Raw genomic sequence first — 18690 nt, 5'->3', positions numbered from 1 at the left:
ATTATATTTCCACAGTTGCATTCCAACACAGCCACCCATCAAATCCATAGGGAGGATGAGAAAGCAATCAGTTTTTTGTTAGGATCCATTTGAAACTTTATGAATTTTGCAAACCATCACATATTTCAGTGCATAAACCACTGATAAAACAGCAACAAATGCAGACTATCCACACACAAATATAAGCAAATATCTATAAACCAATATAAAAGATCAATGAGTATTCTAAGATAAAGAGCAAATTAGATTCACCTTGGGGCAAAAAAAAATTTTTTTTTTAAAAATAAAACGACCCTCACACAGAGGATTTGCCAAACATGAAGAAACAAACCAATTGTAACACAGCAGAGTTGTTTAGTGCTTTTTTTATTAGAGATAAGGAGACGATACAAAACATCCACTGACCAATATCCATCAAAGCTCTGTACACAGGCTAACCAAATATATCGCTCCATCTAAACTTAATACGTGTCCATCAATCCACTCAATCCGATTCATCAACAGACCGCTCACCCACTAGGCCCCAGATTTCACAGGTAGAAGGAATGTAAAAAAAAAAAAAAAAAAAAAAAAAAAAAAGGAAGGGGAGAGTAAATTGTGTTCCCAGAATGGTCCGATAACGTGTGATTTTGTAGTAAATTTTGTACTACACCTAGTCTTCATACTCTACCATCCAACACACATACTTAGAAAAACTTAACTAGACTTTTGGCCCAAAAAATAAATAAATCTTAAGAACAAATAGTATGTTGTATAGCTGAATTGTAACGGCTGCTGTCTCAGTCTTTCCTTTCAACAATCTAATGGAACCCAGAAAGAACGAAAACCTGCCAGTACACATTTACAGTTATATTACTTTTGTTTTTATAATCATCATCCTTGGTTTTTGTCTTTTAAGATCTTTTTTTTCTCTTATGTTTTTGTTCTTGATCATTGTATGCGTGAACTGGAATGACAGCCTACATCTTTCGTCATGTGTGGAGTTTGGAAACTGTCACTTTCGCCCAACCCTCCCCACCCGCATTAACCCACCCCGTGGCCCACAAACAGTCGTTCTGGCCCATCTGCCCCACCCATGTCGGAATGAACAGCTAACCCCTGAAATGTGTCAGCCTCAATCGCTCAGAGGCTTGCCCTCGAGAGTCACCACTGACGCTCCCCCGAGCTTCTCAGCAAGGGTCTTTCGGTCCTTGATATCTTCTAAACCGTTCACTTGCCACTCGTGCTTGATACCTGTGAAACAAGACAGGACAAAATGTTACAACTCTCAAATATCACGACTACATAATTCATCATACAAATAAAATATTGCATGCATATTTCAATTGTTATTTAAATTAGTTCATATTTATTTTAGTATCATTCTGCTACTATTATAGTTAATATTTTACATTTTACATATAAAATGTCAGTTTAACTTTTAAAAACTGGTGTGCATTTGTTTTTAATATTTTTTGTTAAAGGCATCTATATTTTTCTCAGCTGTAGATTTTAAATTAAGTTCATACATTTCAGTTAATTTATTAGTTTATTTCAAGTAACATGTTTTATGGTTTTAGTTTTATTAACCATAATTTGTCATTTATATACAGTTCAGTAGAGAGTTAAGCAAATTTTATATAAAATTTAAACTACACAAGAAATGTTTTTTTGTTTTGTTTTTTTTATATCATTTTTAGCATTACCTGTGAACTTCTTCTTGATGGCATCCTTGGAGCTGGCGTATATCATCTTGCTTTTGAGTGGGGCATTTTCTGGGGCCCTGTGCAATACAACAGGAGATCAGATCATGTGGCTCATGCAAGAATTTGACAAGTCTATATCAGGGGCCGCCAATACGGTTCCTGGAGATGTACCTTCCAGCAAAGTTCAGCTCCAACCCTGATCAAACGCACCTGAACCAGCTAATGAAGACCTTCAAGAACACTTGATAGTTATAGACAGGTGTATCAGAACAGGGTTGGAACTGAAGTCTGCAGAAAGGCACACCTCCAGGAACAGGATTGGGATCTAAATGAATCACATGCAGACGCTCTTAAGACTTGCCAGAAAATGAAAACCAGGTCCTCTTTCTTGGTCTCCTTAGTCTCATATGTGGCATCATAGAGAGCGTAGCGACAGTCATTAGGAGGAAGCATCTTGACAAACTTAAGGTAGGGATCTCCTTCATCTCCCTGCAGGATCTCACTGCCCTCCTCCATGATGATATGCTTCTTGTCCTCGCTCAGGCAGAAGAGAACAGCCTTCTTCCTCTTGTTTTTCTCTTCCTCGTTGGCAGAAGCCTTGCGGACCTTCATGTCATTGAAGATCGTCAACACGTTCTCATCCACTGTAACTCCGGAGGCCTGCGAGCACACACACACACACAGGATAAGGTCACATGGAGGGCCCGTTTGAATAGAAGGAAGTGAGTGAGCTGATGAGCAAGGATGTGTGAATGTGTGGGTGCAAAGTCAGAATGAGTGAAAGAATGGGATTTTTAAACAAATAACGCCGTCTGTTCTAGCTAAACTGGCTGCCCTTTTGACAAAACTGGATGGTTATATCTGGACCTTGTTAGGCTGAATCCAAACTTCTAGGCCGGCAGGTTTACCCATGCGAGATGGCAGTAAGTGACTAAACAAAAAACCCTGACATAGGAGAAACAGAACAGCACACTTCTAGGGCAGTGAAATGTGAATCAAGGCAAAAGAACTTAAATATCAATCTGGGAGAAAAAAAAAAACATTGCAGGGATTTGGTTTTTATTCCTGGGGGGGGAGAATTGTAAGTATAAGAAAAAAGGGCTGATTTGAACAAGGCACCATTCTTTCCAAGTCACGTGACACCTCAGATATGGTGTCCGATATGCTCTAACACATTTGAACAGAAGCAAGGTTGGCCACTTCCTCATAAGAGCTGATGTGATTTGTACTGATAGTCTGATGCAGGAGCATCAAATGTGTATAAAATTACTTAATCGATGTAGATGCTATAAGAGTCATGCCATACAAAGCTGGTGCACAGCTTTAGATCACAAAACAATGATTCTTCTGTGAAAAATCAAAATGGCCTCAGTCACAACAGTCCCATAAACCTACTCAGGTCCTCTGATTTCCATTAGAAATGTGGATCAGTGACTCATGCTGCATTGCCATAACCAGGCATTCAACATTTCAGTTCCTAAGATTCTACTGTGAGCAATGAGAAAACCCTTTAAAAAGGCTAGAAACCTGAACCTTGAGTTCTCTAGTGTCTCTAGTATCCAGCTTCTGAATAGCATATGAGGACATGTTAAAACGTGGACACACGGAGCCTAGCGGGGTATATGCTAAAATGGCCCACTTACAGGAAACGTAAGTCTAATGGGTGGAACCAGGTTTGCTTAAGGTGTGAATGAAAGGAACGTGTCATGATGTCTCATTACGCAACACGCTCACAAAAAATGGGGCACTGAAGGCCCAAAAGAGAATTAGGATTCCCACACCTTTTGACCAATGAACTACCACGACCTTTCCAGTCTTTATGATCATGGGACCCTTGTTTTGGCTAAAAAGACTTAAGGCAATACATGAATGTTTCTTTAAAATCCAATTCAGTTTAAAATCACAAGATTGAAAGTAAAATGCAAATTCGAGACCTTCTGCAAGAAAACAAGGCGTTCCCACCCTCATCTGTCATCTAGTATCAAAAGATTAAAGTGCAAAATAAAGTGCAAAGTTCAAGTACAAGGACACTAATGCTGCTGGTAAATCATCCACGTTCACAGAGAAGTGAAACCCACAGTGAGAAATGAGTGAGCATTGTGATACAGGACATGTGACGTCTCGTGTCCTCAAATGAAGAAAAGCTATTGTATAAGGCGTTCGGTCACATGCTTCTCTCAAAAAGAGATTTTGACGTCGCATATTGTCCTCTCGACCGAGACTGGTCGCACCGGAACCGGCATTTCCTTCAACCTACACGCGGCATGAACACCATTTCCCCTCGACAATCAAATTAGGCGACGCTTCATCAACGTTACGTCCAACCAGGAAGAGTGTAGTCGTGCACACGCAGCCTGATGATATGCAAATGCACAAGTAACGGATTTTAAACTTGGTTCCCTTCCACTCAGTGCAAATACTTTAGTAATATTTCGGCTGAAATCGAGTTGTAATCTACCTAACAGGTTCCCAGTCGAGTTTTTTTTGGTCAAAGAAATAAACCAACACCATCGGTGCATCAAGAATTAGGGTGGGGCCACGATTGCAGTGTTCGTGCGTGTGTTCCAAATATCCGCAAAATGACTGCGTTCTAAAGACGTGAAGCGTCCTACAAGCACGCGAGGATTCGGCCTCAAAAAATGAATCATCGACGTTTTTACACACGCCCGCAGCCCCTCTGGTGCGAGCGATGGTGTTTTCTGACGGATGGCCGTGATCAGACAAAGGACAGAGTCGTGAAAGCGCTTCATCCGGCCGGTGAAAAACGCAGTTAAACACACACGCAGTCATTGGTTTATTCACAGCTCGTTTCTAATTTTCCCGTGCGATGTGATCGTATGTGGGGCGATGGGGCCTGTAGGTAGTGTGTGATAAAAAGCAGCGAGGCCTTTCCTGGGCCTGGACTCACAGAAATAAAGGAGGCTGAGCGGGGAAATGGCGCCAGTTGTTTTTGGGTCTCATTTTTGTCAATCTCATCGCATCCGAATTAGCCGAAGGCCACGGACAATCAAACCACCGAGAACCGCGAGATTAATCGTACATGTTAATAAATACAGACACTGCCACGAGAACCAACGAATATCGGTTTGCGGTTTTCTCAAAATTCACGGCACTTAACATAGCCTGCAGCTATTAGTCGGCTGAGGGGTTCATTGGCAGATTTGATTCACAGATTACTTAATCACAATAAAAACCAATAAAGCCCACAACCTAGTCATTAAACTCTCCAAACACGTTGAAACTAGCCGTAAATTATATTAGTTGTTATTTAAATGTAGACATACCATGGTTGTCTTTGCTAGTCGGCGTCTGGATAGGAATTGAATGAGCTGTGATGCAGTCCTTCGGTCTCGCGCACTTGATACAACACTCGGGCGCGCCCTTTTGCGCGTGGCCGCGCAGCAGACGGGAACGAGCGTCCATGTCACGCGCTTATTGAGGTGTTATGGGATCTGTAGTTCTGGGCTCTATACAAACGGACTTGGGCATAGTGAAATATATATTTACTGTTGTTAGTAGCACACTGGCACAAACGTATGGTCGTATATATATATATGATTATTATAAATTAATTAACATTTTACATATTCATCATTTAGACCGGTTCGGGAAATTCTTGTGATGGTGTTTTCTGCCCCATACATGGTAACGTGACATGATGGACGGTGTGGTTATACTACTAAATTCTGCACCGAAACACATACTACACCAATAGCAATATTCGTTAGTGGCTCGTAGGGCACGCTGCTGTCTGAGCCTAACCCTGTGTTTGTCTCTGCCCCTTTTTAAGGTTCGCTTAACTCGCTTCCAAATAAGGAAGCAAATGGTGACAGTCGTGAGCGCGCTTCAGCCAAAGTTGCGCACATCAGGCGGCTCGCGACTCCGATCGCCATATAAGGAAAGAAGGGCATTTCATTTCTATAGGAAAAATTCACACAGCGCGCGCTAGAGGGAGCGGTGTACAAGAACGAAACAGCAAAGGAACAACACGTTCCGCTGACCAAATAGGACAGAATATCCTTTACTATCTGAAGTGAAACAAACGTTGTGTGAATTAAAAATTCCGTTTGCTCGCTTTTGTTCATTTGTAGACTCTTGGAAATGAACGGATGTTCAAAACGTGGCCACGGTGCTCACTGAAATGTTCTCTCCGTTTAAATCAATGCTGACACCTAGTGTACAAACGTTGACACTTCTCTTCAACTGTATACAAACAAGACCCATCAGTGTGTGGCATGCTTATAGCTTTATTTTTTGGGATATATAAAGTAACCGTGAAAGTGATAGAGAATGATCCCTGGTATGTCAGTTGAGGCAGGTGCACTCGACTGGAAGAATGAAGGCAACACATTCAAAGCCCCCAGCTGGGGCTCTGGAGGAATGCAACGAAGAAAAACGCCACAAATACACATTACAGACATGCCTTAGGGGGCATATGCATATTTTCATTGTCTTTAAAAACCTGAAAAAAAATGCTTTCAGGTACTCTCATATGCCTGGAAACAGAATTCTCCAGGTATACCATTTCACCACCACATCATACATGAAATAAGAGGAATGTCACCTGACAAAAAATACAATGGAAAGTCATAAGACGCAACAGTGCTCAAACCACTCAAATAACAGAATCAATTCAGGCATTTACTAATATATGCAAATATGAATCTGATTACAGAATAGTGCACAATGAATAATTGATATTAGCTTTTCTATCAATACTTGAACTTTCAATCCAACTTAATGACAGTTTCAGGATGGTTTTCAACACCGAACAACATGCCTTTCAGGATGGTTTTCAACACCGAACAACATGCCAGCAGTTAAGAAGAAGTGAACAGAACCAGTCCAGCACTTAAGAACATTGGGCTGCAATAATATATGTTTGTTACCCCGATTACGAAACCCAATACAAGTGAAACAGCTTGCTGACAGAACTTCCCATTTAAATCAAACATGGATGTATACAAGATAGAAAAATGGAATGCATAGAAGGCCACAAATTGGTACAAAGATCATAGAACAAAGCTCTTGCAAAGGTCACATAATATAGTGTAATTACACTTTTAATACTAAACATCTTATCAAGCTTAAGCCTTAATGAAATAAGGGCAGTTCATGTGCAAAGGTATTCATGGCTAAAGAGAACAAACAGATAACATGTCTACAGAGTACAATACAAGTGCAATCTAAGAGTTACACGACCCTGACCTGCTATGGAGGATGTCTTTGGCTGTACTGGAATTAACAACTGTAAACGTATCACTGCAGCTCTGTGGAGAGTTTAGCCCTTGTGCTAAATCCATACCTGTCCCTGAAATACCAGCTGCTGGTTTGTGATATTTGGTCTTATATTCATATTTGTGTTGATATTTAAAAATCTGCTTTAAGATATTCTGACAAAATCAGTCAACCTGTATAAGAAGTAGAAGTTTAAGTGCTATGTTTGGAGATGTGCATTATTTGGTAACATATTATAGGTCGCGTCTATGCAGTTTACATCTTGTTCTGGCATTTTCTGTATGATTGAAAAGCTATCTTGTCTTCTTCTGTTGTGCATCCACCTGACTCTGGCTTCTTGTCTTGTTCAACACATCTGTGGCCTGGAAAAAAATAATAATACAAAAAAAATTGAATTTAGACAACTTTGGTACATTTTTAATCTTTATTTTAAATATATAAAAAAAATATATATATATGAATATTTTTACCTGCTCTAGTATTACTCCAGCAGCCTGGTCTATGGCTGTGCCTACTTCTCTGTACTGGCCAGAGTACCGGATAAAGGCCCAGGTCAGCATAGCAATCATGGCCAGGCCAACTACACAGTCACTTGCAAAGGAAATAGTTTCCAGGCCAATGAAAGACAAAATTCCTGACAGCACATACAGGAGGCAGACCAGGACAAACAGCACTGCAGGTGTCCGGAAAGCACTAAAAACATTCTTGGACTGGAAAGACAGCATGAGTACAAAAAAAATTATAAAATCCGCTAAGTTTTGAAATATTTTTCACACATTAATTTTATCGATTCTTTTTCACATTACTGTTACCTCGTTGTGTTTGCTAAAGGACTCCCACAGCTCTTTTAGCTCTGCTTCCAACTGTTCCTGGTAACGGTAACAGAAATCCCGCCCACCCATCTTCTTAGTGCTGGAGAAGAGATGAAGGGCCTCCTGCAGGATAAAACGGTGCTTCTCCTCCAGTGAGTCAGGAGCCACATAAGGCAGATCTCCACCACACACCTAGCAGTGAGGGGGAATGTGTGAAAAATAAATAAAAAGGAAATTATATAAAAGGTTAAATGGATATTAGGTTTGGCAACCACATGCCAATGCAAATGTAAAAAGTTTGCACAGAACGTGTATTAGTGACAATGTTGTGTCTCTCTTGTTTATTACTAATTATTACTAATGTTTCATTCAGCAACTGTATGTATTAACCTGTACTTCTTATTGTATATATGATGAGTGTGTAACACATTCCAGGTAACATACTGACCTTCTCCATATTTTTGTAGTACTGGTCTTTAGCTGACGCCACAGCCGCAAGGTTATTGGCCTCTGCTGTAGCCTGAATGAGTCAAGACATTAATTCAACAACATGACATCTTGTGACAGGTCACAAATGAATACCATAAATCCGTAAAACTGCATTGTTACCTCTAGCATGGATTTAGGCTGTGGAAGGTCTTCTCCCTGATATATCTTGATATATGCCTGACAGAATGGTGAAATATATATTTTTTTAAATGCTGCTCAACAAAATAGAAATCAAGATGATCATAAGCCAGGCGTGAGCTCACCTTGAAGTACTCCAGCAGGCCCCTGCAGGTCACCTTATTCCCATTGATCTCTTTTACAGCCAGCTCGTCAGTCTTCAGCAGATTGGGAATGAGTTCACGCAACTGTTCCTTGAACTCTGGAGCCACATCTGAGAGAGGCAGAAGGAGTGATTGTTAGAGAGAGAGTTAGAATACGTTAACACAACATAACAAGAATGGCAGCATAAAAAGAGAGACTGAAAATGCAATATTAAAAAGAAAATGAAACCCACAATGAGGGATGCAAAGAGTAAGTGGAGAGTTGACAAATATACACTACTGTACTATGATTTGGGGTCAGCACGATTTTTTTTTCCAACTCATTTTTATTCAGCAAGGATGCATTAAATTGATCAACAGTGACAATAAAATACATTTAAAATATTACAAAATATTTCTATTTCAAATTTATTCTGTTCTTTTGAACTTTCTATTAATTAAATAATCCTGAAAGTGTACCATGGTTTCCATAAAAATATTAAGCAGCACAACTGTTTTCAACTGTGATAAAAAGAAATTTTTCTTGAGCACCAAATGAGCGTATTAGAATGATTTCATAAGGAAATCACAGGAATAAATTACACTTTCAAATATATGAAATAGAAAATTATTTTAAATTGTAATAATATTTTACAATATTAGTTTTTACTATATTTTATACAGTAAAAGACTTCTTCCAAAACATTAAAAACATCTTACCAACCCCAAATTTTCAGTAGTGTATGTAATATTTGTGTGGATATGTACCAGCAGAATTAGGGATGGGCCCTTTGATCAAAGTGCTGTGAAATCACAAAATTGGTGTAAAATATTTGAGAAAAGTTGAGAAGAAAAAAAAAATTATGGTGTTTTCAAGACAGATCTTCACTGGCACTAGGGCTGCACGATTATGACCAAAATCATAATTGTCGATTATTCCCTTGAAATTGTAATTGCGATTATTAATTACGATTATCACAACTTATCTGTTTATATATGAAAATAAACAAGCTGAAAGCACTCTAGGCTAACTGAAAAACATTTAGTGCTTTTCTATAGTATTAAGCCTCAAATGTCAACTAAACATCGGATTGGTTTCTTCTTTAAATTATAAAAAAGTAAAAATATGAATGGTATTATAATGTTATACTAAAACTAAAATTAAAATAATGGGAAAAAACCTTAAGATAACATGTATAAAGAAAAAAACGCATCTTAAGCACACAGAATAACATAAGTGGACTTTGAACGATTAATTGCGGCTTTGAACGATACGTAATTGTGGCATCCATAATTGTAATTGCGATTAGAAATTCGATTAATTGTGCAGCCCTAGCTGGCACTATTAAATGCTCTAGTATTTGTGCCCATCCCTAGGTAATAGGTGTAGTAAAACATGAATAAAGTCTAATACCACACAGCTGTCCCGAGAAAGCAGGGCTTGTTGCCACCTTCAGGCCAGGGTGTGGTAAGAGAAAACAGGAAATGGAGGTGAAACAGGAGTGAATGTGCTCTCTCACTGTCTGGAGCTCCTCATGCTGAGTCTGCTTCACCTGAACACCGGCAGGCAAACACATAAAAGAGATATCACTACAGACAAACTGAACATACCGAACATGAGTATCATTCTTAGTCACATACTTGCAGACGTTTGTCCAAGAAATCACTTCCTCCCTTAAACCCATATTTGTACTCGTAGGGGAAACTCCAGTCTCTGACCAGGAACATAAGTGACTGCGGGCAAGAAAGGGTTGAACCCACATGAAGGAAATATGAAAGCATAAGCACTTTATTTAATACACATGCACTCTGATACCTAACTGTTTTGAGTTATATGTAAAAACCTGTCCTGAGCTCTCAGACAATGTTGTCTGTGGTACTACCACAGTATTCTTATTCTTGGTACAGATTTAAATACATTGGCAGTTCTCGCAAAATCGGTAGCCCGACATCCCGGGGCTATTGTATCTTCCAGTCGGGTATATGGTAACCAAAATGTATCACCGCCCTGCCTGACGGGCGGTCTTGAATAGTGATATAAAATGAATTCCTTGATTCACGTTGTTCACTCGCTTGTAGGGATGAAACGGATCGTAGCTGATCATTTGCATGTGTTGCCAATTTAAACAGTCAAGCATTTTAAACTGGTTTCTTCTGGCCAGAGGAGAACTGGCCCCCCGACTGAGCCTGGTTTCTCCCAAGGTTTTTTCTCCATTTGTGTCACCGATGGAGTTTTGGTCCCTTGCCACTGTCGCCTTTGGCTTGCTTAGTTGGGGAGGCTTGACTGATTGCACGGACACTACTGGAAGAGAGCTGAACTGGATAATGACATCACTGAATCATCAATGAACTGACTTCAGCTGGAAAAATGACTTTGTTATTGTACTATTTTCCTGTTTGACACTGTAAAGCTGCTTTGACACAATCAGTATTGTATAAAGTGCTATATAAATAAAGGTGACTTGACAAACCACTGAAGCGCATGAAGAGGCGAAGGAGAATTCAATTCGGTACTCGCACGCTGTTTTCTGTGCGCACTCACTCAAAGCGCGCACACAGAGAGCGGCGTTTCAGACAGCACGGGAACAAAGAATTGATTACTCTTTCGCATCTCCTCGAGCTTGAACGGATACATTTACACAAAATTACCTCAAAATCCCTGTCTCAGCAAATATTCTCGTAAACAGTCAGTTATGCCTTATGTGAACGTAAACAGTGGAGAAAAAAAAAAAAAAAAAAAATTGCATGTGTATCATTATATTGTATTCGTGCAATCGGTCTTAAAGGGACAGAAGCCTATAAAAACCTGCAACTGTGTGTCATTAATGTTAAACAACAAAACACAACTTTAACAAAGATGAATCTATATTTAATTTATACAGTGAACACTATGCAGTGTTATTTTACACTTATTACATTTCTGTACCTGAAAACAAATGTTTGACCTTATTTTATTTGTAACTTTGTTCTATTTTATCTACGCTTGAAATTTGTTTATTTGTTAAAGTATTTTTTTACTCATCCAATCTGTGACTCAAAATCCATAATACGATCCGAACCATGAGTTGTGTGATCCATTGCAACCCTACACTCTCAACTTGTTATGTGAAGGAAAAATACAATCACAGAAGTTTTTAATCATGCTGATTTGTCCGCAGTGAAGTTCAGCTGACGTCTTTTTTATTCGAGCTAGTTAAATTCATTTTGGGCTAACAAAATCTGAAGAATGCCTGCCCAAAAGGCTAGCAGGGATTTTGAAATTTTGCGAGCCCTGAATAGGATATAAATATGATGAACATTCAGTATAAGATTTCAAATACCATATTACTGCCATCTGATACCATCACTGTAACATGGTGTCACCACATTTCTTTTTAGGTCCTGAGGTTATCGTGCTCGTGAAGTGAAATGAATGGCAAGTAAACACCACAAATTTGAAATACAAATTTGAGCACAGAGGGCACGCGCCACTAAAGGTACTAACATTTAAACTAACAGAGGAGACTACAATGTCAGTATCAGCAAGGTGTGTTCATACCTGAAAAGGTTTTAGAAAGATTTCATCCATTGCCAGTCGGCCATACTCTGTAAACAGCTACACAAACACAAACAAAAGACAGAAGTCATTAAAAGTTACAAAAAGAATAAAACCACAATAAAAGAAAAGCATAACTGTTGGATACTGTATAGTCTAAAAACAGAGCTGCATCAATAAATTAAAGTTGAGCTTGAAATACCCTGCTGTACACAATGCTTTCGGACAGCTTTTGAGCTTTTCTTTTTGAAGGAAAGGACATTTTCTGTATGTACAAGCCACTACAAAATGAATCTGATCAGGTTCTAGTTATACAGGCCTGCCTAAACAGTAACTAGTTAGACAACTGGCTGACTAGTCAAGTATGAAAATATGCTGTTTCATACATACCTAATGAGGAACAGTGTTATATAAGCTATATGTATACTACCATCCAAAGGTTTGGGGGGCAGTAAGATTTTTTTTTAATATATATATATATATTTGAAAGAAATTAATACTTTTATTCAGCAAGGATGCATTAAACTGATCAGTGACAGTGACAATAAATGCATTTATAATGATACACAGTATATAAAGATTTCCTTTTCAAATAAATGCCGTTCTTTTGAACTTTCTATTCATTAAAGAATCCTGAAAATTGTATATCAAGGTTTCCACAAAAATATTAAGCAGCATAACCGTTTTGATAATAATAATAATAAGAACGGTTTCTTGAGCAGCAAATCTGCATATTAGAATGATTTCTGAAGGATCATGTGACACTGAAGACTGGAGTAATGATGCTGAAAATTCAGCTTTGCCATCACAGAAATCAAATACTGTAATTAAAATACTGTAACTGTAATAATATTTCACAACATTACTGACCCAAACGTTTGAACATTAGGATACATTTACATCAGAATATTTTAAACATAGTAACTGCATATATATATATATATATATTTTTTTTTTTTTTATCAAATTACATTTAACCCAATAATTTACCTGTAATCAGTTTTCCAGATCAAAATTGCAGGACAATCTCAAGATAAGTCAGTTCAGCTTGAGACTGCTGTATTCTTGGCTAGTTGTGATTTGACTAACCTGAAGTTGCTGTAGATCATCTTCCTGAATATTCTGTGACAGGTTATAAATCTACAAAAAAATATATAGGAATTATGATACATTTCCAGTGTTCTTTCAACTCATTTGTGGCAAAATTGTGGAGATGCATTATAGAAACCTGGATAGAACTGGTCATGGTGCTGAGGGCAAAGATAGTGGCGCAATCTTTCACTGTGGATTGAGAATCAAACGCTCCTTGTGTGTCCATTAAAAGCACTGCAACCTACAGAGAAAAACAAAACACTCTTTTTAGTACAATGGTTCTCCAATCTCAAGAGAGAAAGTGACCGGAAGTGACAGAAGTGATTCAAGAATGTGAAAAAGTGATTTGATGGTTTCTTTAAACACATTTCACCAGAATCACAGATGACACAATCTTGACGTGAAGTGACAGAATTTCGACCACAAACTTACTATGAATCTGAAATCAGGACTTGTGCAAGTGCAGACTGCTTACTGGACAAGAACCACCAGATAAGATATCAGACAGTAAAGTTCATAATGCAGCTGTCATAATACATTTCTGGGGAACTGAAACTGGCTAATACTAATCATTTAGTTCTTCATTCAAACTCAGTTTTTTTCACACCATATATCCAAACATGCTCCCCGTGTGACAAGAATTTCACTTAATGATTCTCATCACCTCAGAGGAAGCAACAAATAATTGATCCTAACTATGTTTGGTAACATTTATTAACATTACATATATTACAACTAAAGCTGAAAGTTTCTAATGTGTGTCTTTAAAGGGATAGTTCACTCAAATTAAAATGTGATGTTTATCTGCTTACCCCCAGGGCATCCAAGATGTAGGTGACTTTGTTTCTTCAGTAGAACACAAACGAAGATTTTTAACTCAAACCGTTGCAGTATGTCAGTCATATAATGGAAGTGAATAGGAATCACGGCTTTGAGAGTAAAAAAAACGAAACGATCGGTCTGTGCAAGAAACTGAACAGTATTTATATAGTTTTTTACCTCTGATGCACTGCAATGTCTGAATGGTCCTGAGCACATCCTCGACAGCCGGCACGTGACGAGATAAACATCACATTTTCATTTTTGGGTGAACGATCCCTTTAACTAAACATGGTCATATACAGAACAAGTCAGCAACACTGATCTCACAAGCCTTAAATATAACATAACACTAGAATATTTATATATCGAGTAGGGCTGTGCGATATTGAAAAAAAATGCAATACCTTGTTAAAAAATGCGATATTCGATATGCGATACGATATTGCTAAACACTTTAAGTACTTCTTCATATACCACAGCAAAAAATATAGTCTGATAAAGTTCAAACATGATTAAAGGCAAGTGAACAGTCATTAAAAAAAAGAAAGTTGTAAAAAATAACAAATACACAATTTACAAGCATAGATAAAATAAATAGTATTCAGGTACAGAAATGTAATAATTAAGTGTAAAATAACACTGCATAGTGTTCATTGTGTGAATTACGAATGATCGTTGATACGGGTACTATTGACATAATTCTGTGTGTATGTGTCTGTTCAAACATGAGGAGATGCGAAAGACGAATCAACTCGGTGTTCGCACACCAACTGAAACGCGTCTCTCTGTGTGCGCACGCTTTGCACGTGTGCGGCAGAACTGAAGAAACGCTGTGCAAGATGCGGCTTGTGCGCGCGCAAGACAAGACGGCAAAGAGTTGTTTTCTGCAACTTATTGCACTTAACTCTTTTTAACGTCAAGCAATTCTCTGCTATATGCGTCGAACGAAAACTTTGACCTTTTGCAACGTTTTGATTTAAGTAGCCTATTATTAAAATGATTCAGATATCGCACGCCCTTGCGATATGCATATCGCGATATTTACATTTTTCAATATTTCCGATATATATTGCAGCCCTAATATCGAGTTGGATATGACCAAAAGAAATTACTTGCAGTTCAACCTAGATGTTAATTCAGTAATTGCTCCAGCTGATGCATGCCAGGTCAGTAGCTGGCGATGTCACTTTGTCGAGTTTTCAGGCCCCAAAAATGCCATTTTTGTGTAAATGGTTTGGCAAAACGCATAAAAAGTTTTCCATTTTTAGTTGGTGTAGTGTCAAAGTTTTTGGTGAATCATGTTATGTTTGTGAAAACTTTCACATGCAGATTTCACACACAAATTTGTGTCCGCATAATTAGTAAATGTTACCCATTATTTCAATGCATTATTTCTCTCTCAATACTCACAACTCTGATTGACTACGGTGTACCCTCTGCATTATTGAAAGAATGCAGATGTTCAAAAACCATTAAAAAAATGGAAGTAAAACCATTAACCAGTTCTGAATAAGACCACAGTGAGCTGCCTGCTGATGGGTGCTTGTTACCTCACTTCCATCCTTCTTCCGCACAATGAAAACTTCACTCCATAGCTGGATGCCGGTGGTCTCTGGCTCTGAGCCTCCTCTCCAGGAGAAACCTGTCAGGGGCTCATTCTCCTGCCCAAGCCAGTCCTGACCAGGCTGGAGAGGACAAAATAATAAGAGGTGAATGTATAGTAGGAATAAATATGCCTGGTTTCCTGATCAAGAGCAGAATACCACCAGGAAGCCAGTTATATTAGAAAGTGTCATCTTAAAACTGAGTAAATTTTGCCTTCATATTAAATCATGTGATGCATTACATGATCTGAATATTAAATTCATTGTTTTTCCTTCTGACCTTCCTATACATGTATCGGAGCATAAAATCCAAAAGGAAACTTTTCCCTTTTCGGAAGGCACCGGCGACAGACACGACCACCACATCCTTGTCTCGAACCTCAGGTGCCAACAGTATTCGACTGAGCGCTTTTGTATCCAGGTCAAAGGAGTGATCCTCCTTGTTGACTGTCACGATCTGAACTGGCCCAGGATCGCCCCTCATCCTCTGTCCTATATCACACGCTTACTGTGGGCAACAATAAAAATGTTTCAGCTTACTGGTTGCAATAAAATAAGGTCGCACATTCAAATTCGAGTGCATGCCACAATTAGTTTTGACCTTTACGGTTAGCTGTTAATATCTGCTTGGAAATATCAAAGACAGCGTGTTAAATCACATTTCGGGGAGGCATTATTGAGACAGTACTGGCCCTGTTGGCCAGCAGGGCAGGGTTTGTTGGGAAATTGCGATGTGGCAAGCCAGTTAAAAAGTTCAAGCATGCTCTTCTCCACTGACAGATTCCCTGGCTTGAATGTGACTCATTGTTTCAATCATTTGGACTGCTTTCACTCGTGGGCAAATGAGTACTATCAACACTGCTGTGGAAACGTTTTAAGAAACAAAACCGAAGAGATCTGCATATATGGTGGAAGAGTTTGTACACAAATGTGTACAAGTGAAACAACACACTCTGAGGAATTTACACAGGTGGAACCAATCAAAAAAGATGTGGAACAGACAAACCTGCTGAAAAATGTCAGGAATCCCTGGCTGTTTCTCAAAATAATATGTAATAATTACAGACACTTGCAGTACTGCATGCTTTTGCATGTAGTAATTAGAAACGTGGGAGTTGCCACTAAGAAACTTCTGTCAAATATCATAAATGAACATATGAACTTGCTCTTGTCAACTATTAAAAGCATTCAGACTGTGTTCGGGTCTAAATCTGAAACATTAGTGCAGGCACCTCCTCTCCTTGTTCAACAGACTGGCTGAGTTCCAGATCCTTTATGTAATATTTTCCATGTATGAAGCAGAAGTTGTTTGTTTGTTTGATGAGATCTTAACAGATGCATGTATATGATTACAATATAAAATAAAACTTGCTGATATTAAACTAGCTAGTTACTATCGCCTCGCCCCAGCATTAAGGAGTTTCAATCAAACCGACAACATATTTGAGAAACGGACGAAACATCCAAAGTAAGCCATCTTAAGTGTCTTGAGTTGGTTAACACATTACCGACTTTAAAAGCAACCAATCACTTCCAGTACCTTTTCCTTCGTTGTTCACTGCAAACCTTCCACTGGCTCCGTTTGAGATTATGAACGTTTCAGTTTTAATAAACACAACTTTGTCCGTCAAAGAACGTTCCACCGCGCGTGTTTCTGGGAAATGTAGTTTTGTGGGTAACGAATTCGAATATACTCGAACTGTCAGTAGGCCACAAAAACTACAACATCCAAGAGAACCCAGGGCAGACTCGCATGGCAAGCGGGTTTTGCTGTTATGGTCCAATCAGAGGACGTAAATATTATTGAGCTTAGTGATTTATAAACTTGAAATAATATTTTAATCCTCAGTTTTAATATGAATTAAATATCACCTCTCTGATTACATTATGCGCACATTTACACGTTTTTACTTGATATGCTAATGTACTTAAAAACGTTAGCTCATGCCAACATGGAAATGATACAAGCAATACTAACCCTCTTTTTTTTTTAAATAAATAAATAAATCAATAAAATTTGGTTTTGCCAGACATCTAGGGAGTGTCTCCTAGGTTTTCCATAATGAGTCACACTGGTATGGCAGCCTTCACTTTTAGTGTAGCCAGGACCAAGAACCACCCATGAACACATCTCATTTACTACATTACACAACAGCTTCTGGTGTGTGCAGAGCTTAAGCTAAATGTGTTTGTTATAGCACATGCTCAAAATGAAACATTTCTACTTTTATTTCCGTTTGATCAGCTGATTCTACATCCTAAAGCTATAAGAAAAATATTTATACTTTTATAATTATTTGCTTCCTTTTATATGTACGTTTTTGGCAGTAAATTGTCAAATTAATACAAATGATCCATTAGGTAAGGGTGAGTGAAATACTAATACATTTAAAAAGATCACATACATAGAAGGCGTACTGAAAATCTGACCTGCCTCTCAGGTTGACCCACCCACACTACATCCTTTTAATGATATGGTTCAGGTTGGGTGGGGTGGGGTTGTGGGTAGTCTACCTATGGTGACAGCATATCCTGATAGGCTGAAAAGGTGTTATTCACTTTTACGGCACATCTATTACATTAGTAGTGCATCTAGACAGTTTTTATGCCTTATGTTGTAGCTTTGCTTATGACAGGTTAAACTACTGGTAGGTCATTTTGAGTAGGTAGGCCAGATATTCAGAACACTGGCCTTTTTCTCTCAATTACCCACATTAATGGAGGAGGCCACTCTAGAGCAACCACTACCTAAAGGTTAAGATGTGTCATTTTCATAAATGAAGCCATAAGACATTAATAACTTCACAGATTAATTCCCCAATGTCTTCTAGTTGCAATCTGCGATCTACTAAGTGCTCACTAATTATTACTAAGTACTCACAGGTTAAATCAGGCAATGATTTCATCATAACATTTTAGTACTTTATTGCTACATGAGATACACATGAAGAGGATGGGGTCAGAGTGTTATTTAGCGTCAACCTGTTAAACATACTAAACTAAAAAAATAAAATAAACACGTCAATAAAGCAAAATATGACATGCATCTTATTACACAAAAAACTAATAGCTACAGAATGATGTAGCATGACAATAATCAACAAGAAATAAGGGTTAGATATTAATCTTTCCATCTACCCAATCTAAGAGCTG

The 18690-nt window shown here is 38.3% G+C and overlaps 2 protein-coding genes across 2 annotated transcripts; both read right to left on the bottom strand.

Annotated features, from left to right (window-relative positions):
* Window positions 1-362: 362 nt before the first annotated feature.
* On the bottom strand, window positions 363-5099 carry LOC107751952 (cofilin-2-like). The gene is made up of 4 exons (XM_016567742.1): window positions 4970-5099; window positions 2047-2345; window positions 1686-1762; window positions 363-1233 (listed from the first exon to the last, which is right to left on the bottom strand). The coding sequence occupies exons 1-4, from the start codon at window positions 4970-4972 to the stop codon at window positions 1115-1117; spliced, it is 498 nt and encodes a 165-aa protein (XP_016423228.1). The 5' UTR covers window positions 4973-5099; the 3' UTR covers window positions 363-1114.
* Window positions 5100-5892: 793 nt separating this feature from the next.
* Window positions 5893-17180, bottom strand: LOC107751950 (atlastin-3-like). Its single transcript, XM_016567741.1, has 14 exons — window positions 17078-17180; window positions 15818-16045; window positions 15484-15618; window positions 13248-13352; window positions 13109-13159; window positions 12023-12079; window positions 10126-10218; window positions 9899-10037; window positions 8488-8615; window positions 8345-8401; window positions 8184-8255; window positions 7736-7927; window positions 7394-7633; window positions 5893-7285 (listed from the first exon to the last, which is right to left on the bottom strand). Exons 2-14 carry the CDS (start codon window positions 16019-16021, stop codon window positions 7217-7219), a joined length of 1542 nt encoding a protein of 513 aa, XP_016423227.1. The 5' UTR covers window positions 16022-16045; window positions 17078-17180; the 3' UTR covers window positions 5893-7216.
* Window positions 17181-18690: the final 1510 nt, after the last annotated feature.

Source organism: Sinocyclocheilus rhinocerous, unplaced genomic scaffold, assembly GCF_001515625.1.
Source record: "Sinocyclocheilus rhinocerous isolate Xijiao unplaced genomic scaffold, SAMN03320098_v1.1 scaffold662, whole genome shotgun sequence".
Taxonomy (NCBI): Eukaryota; Metazoa; Chordata; class Actinopteri; order Cypriniformes; family Cyprinidae; genus Sinocyclocheilus; species Sinocyclocheilus rhinocerous.
The sequence above is the reverse complement of the archived record's forward strand: the minus strand, read 5'-3'. Positions and strand labels throughout refer to the sequence as shown.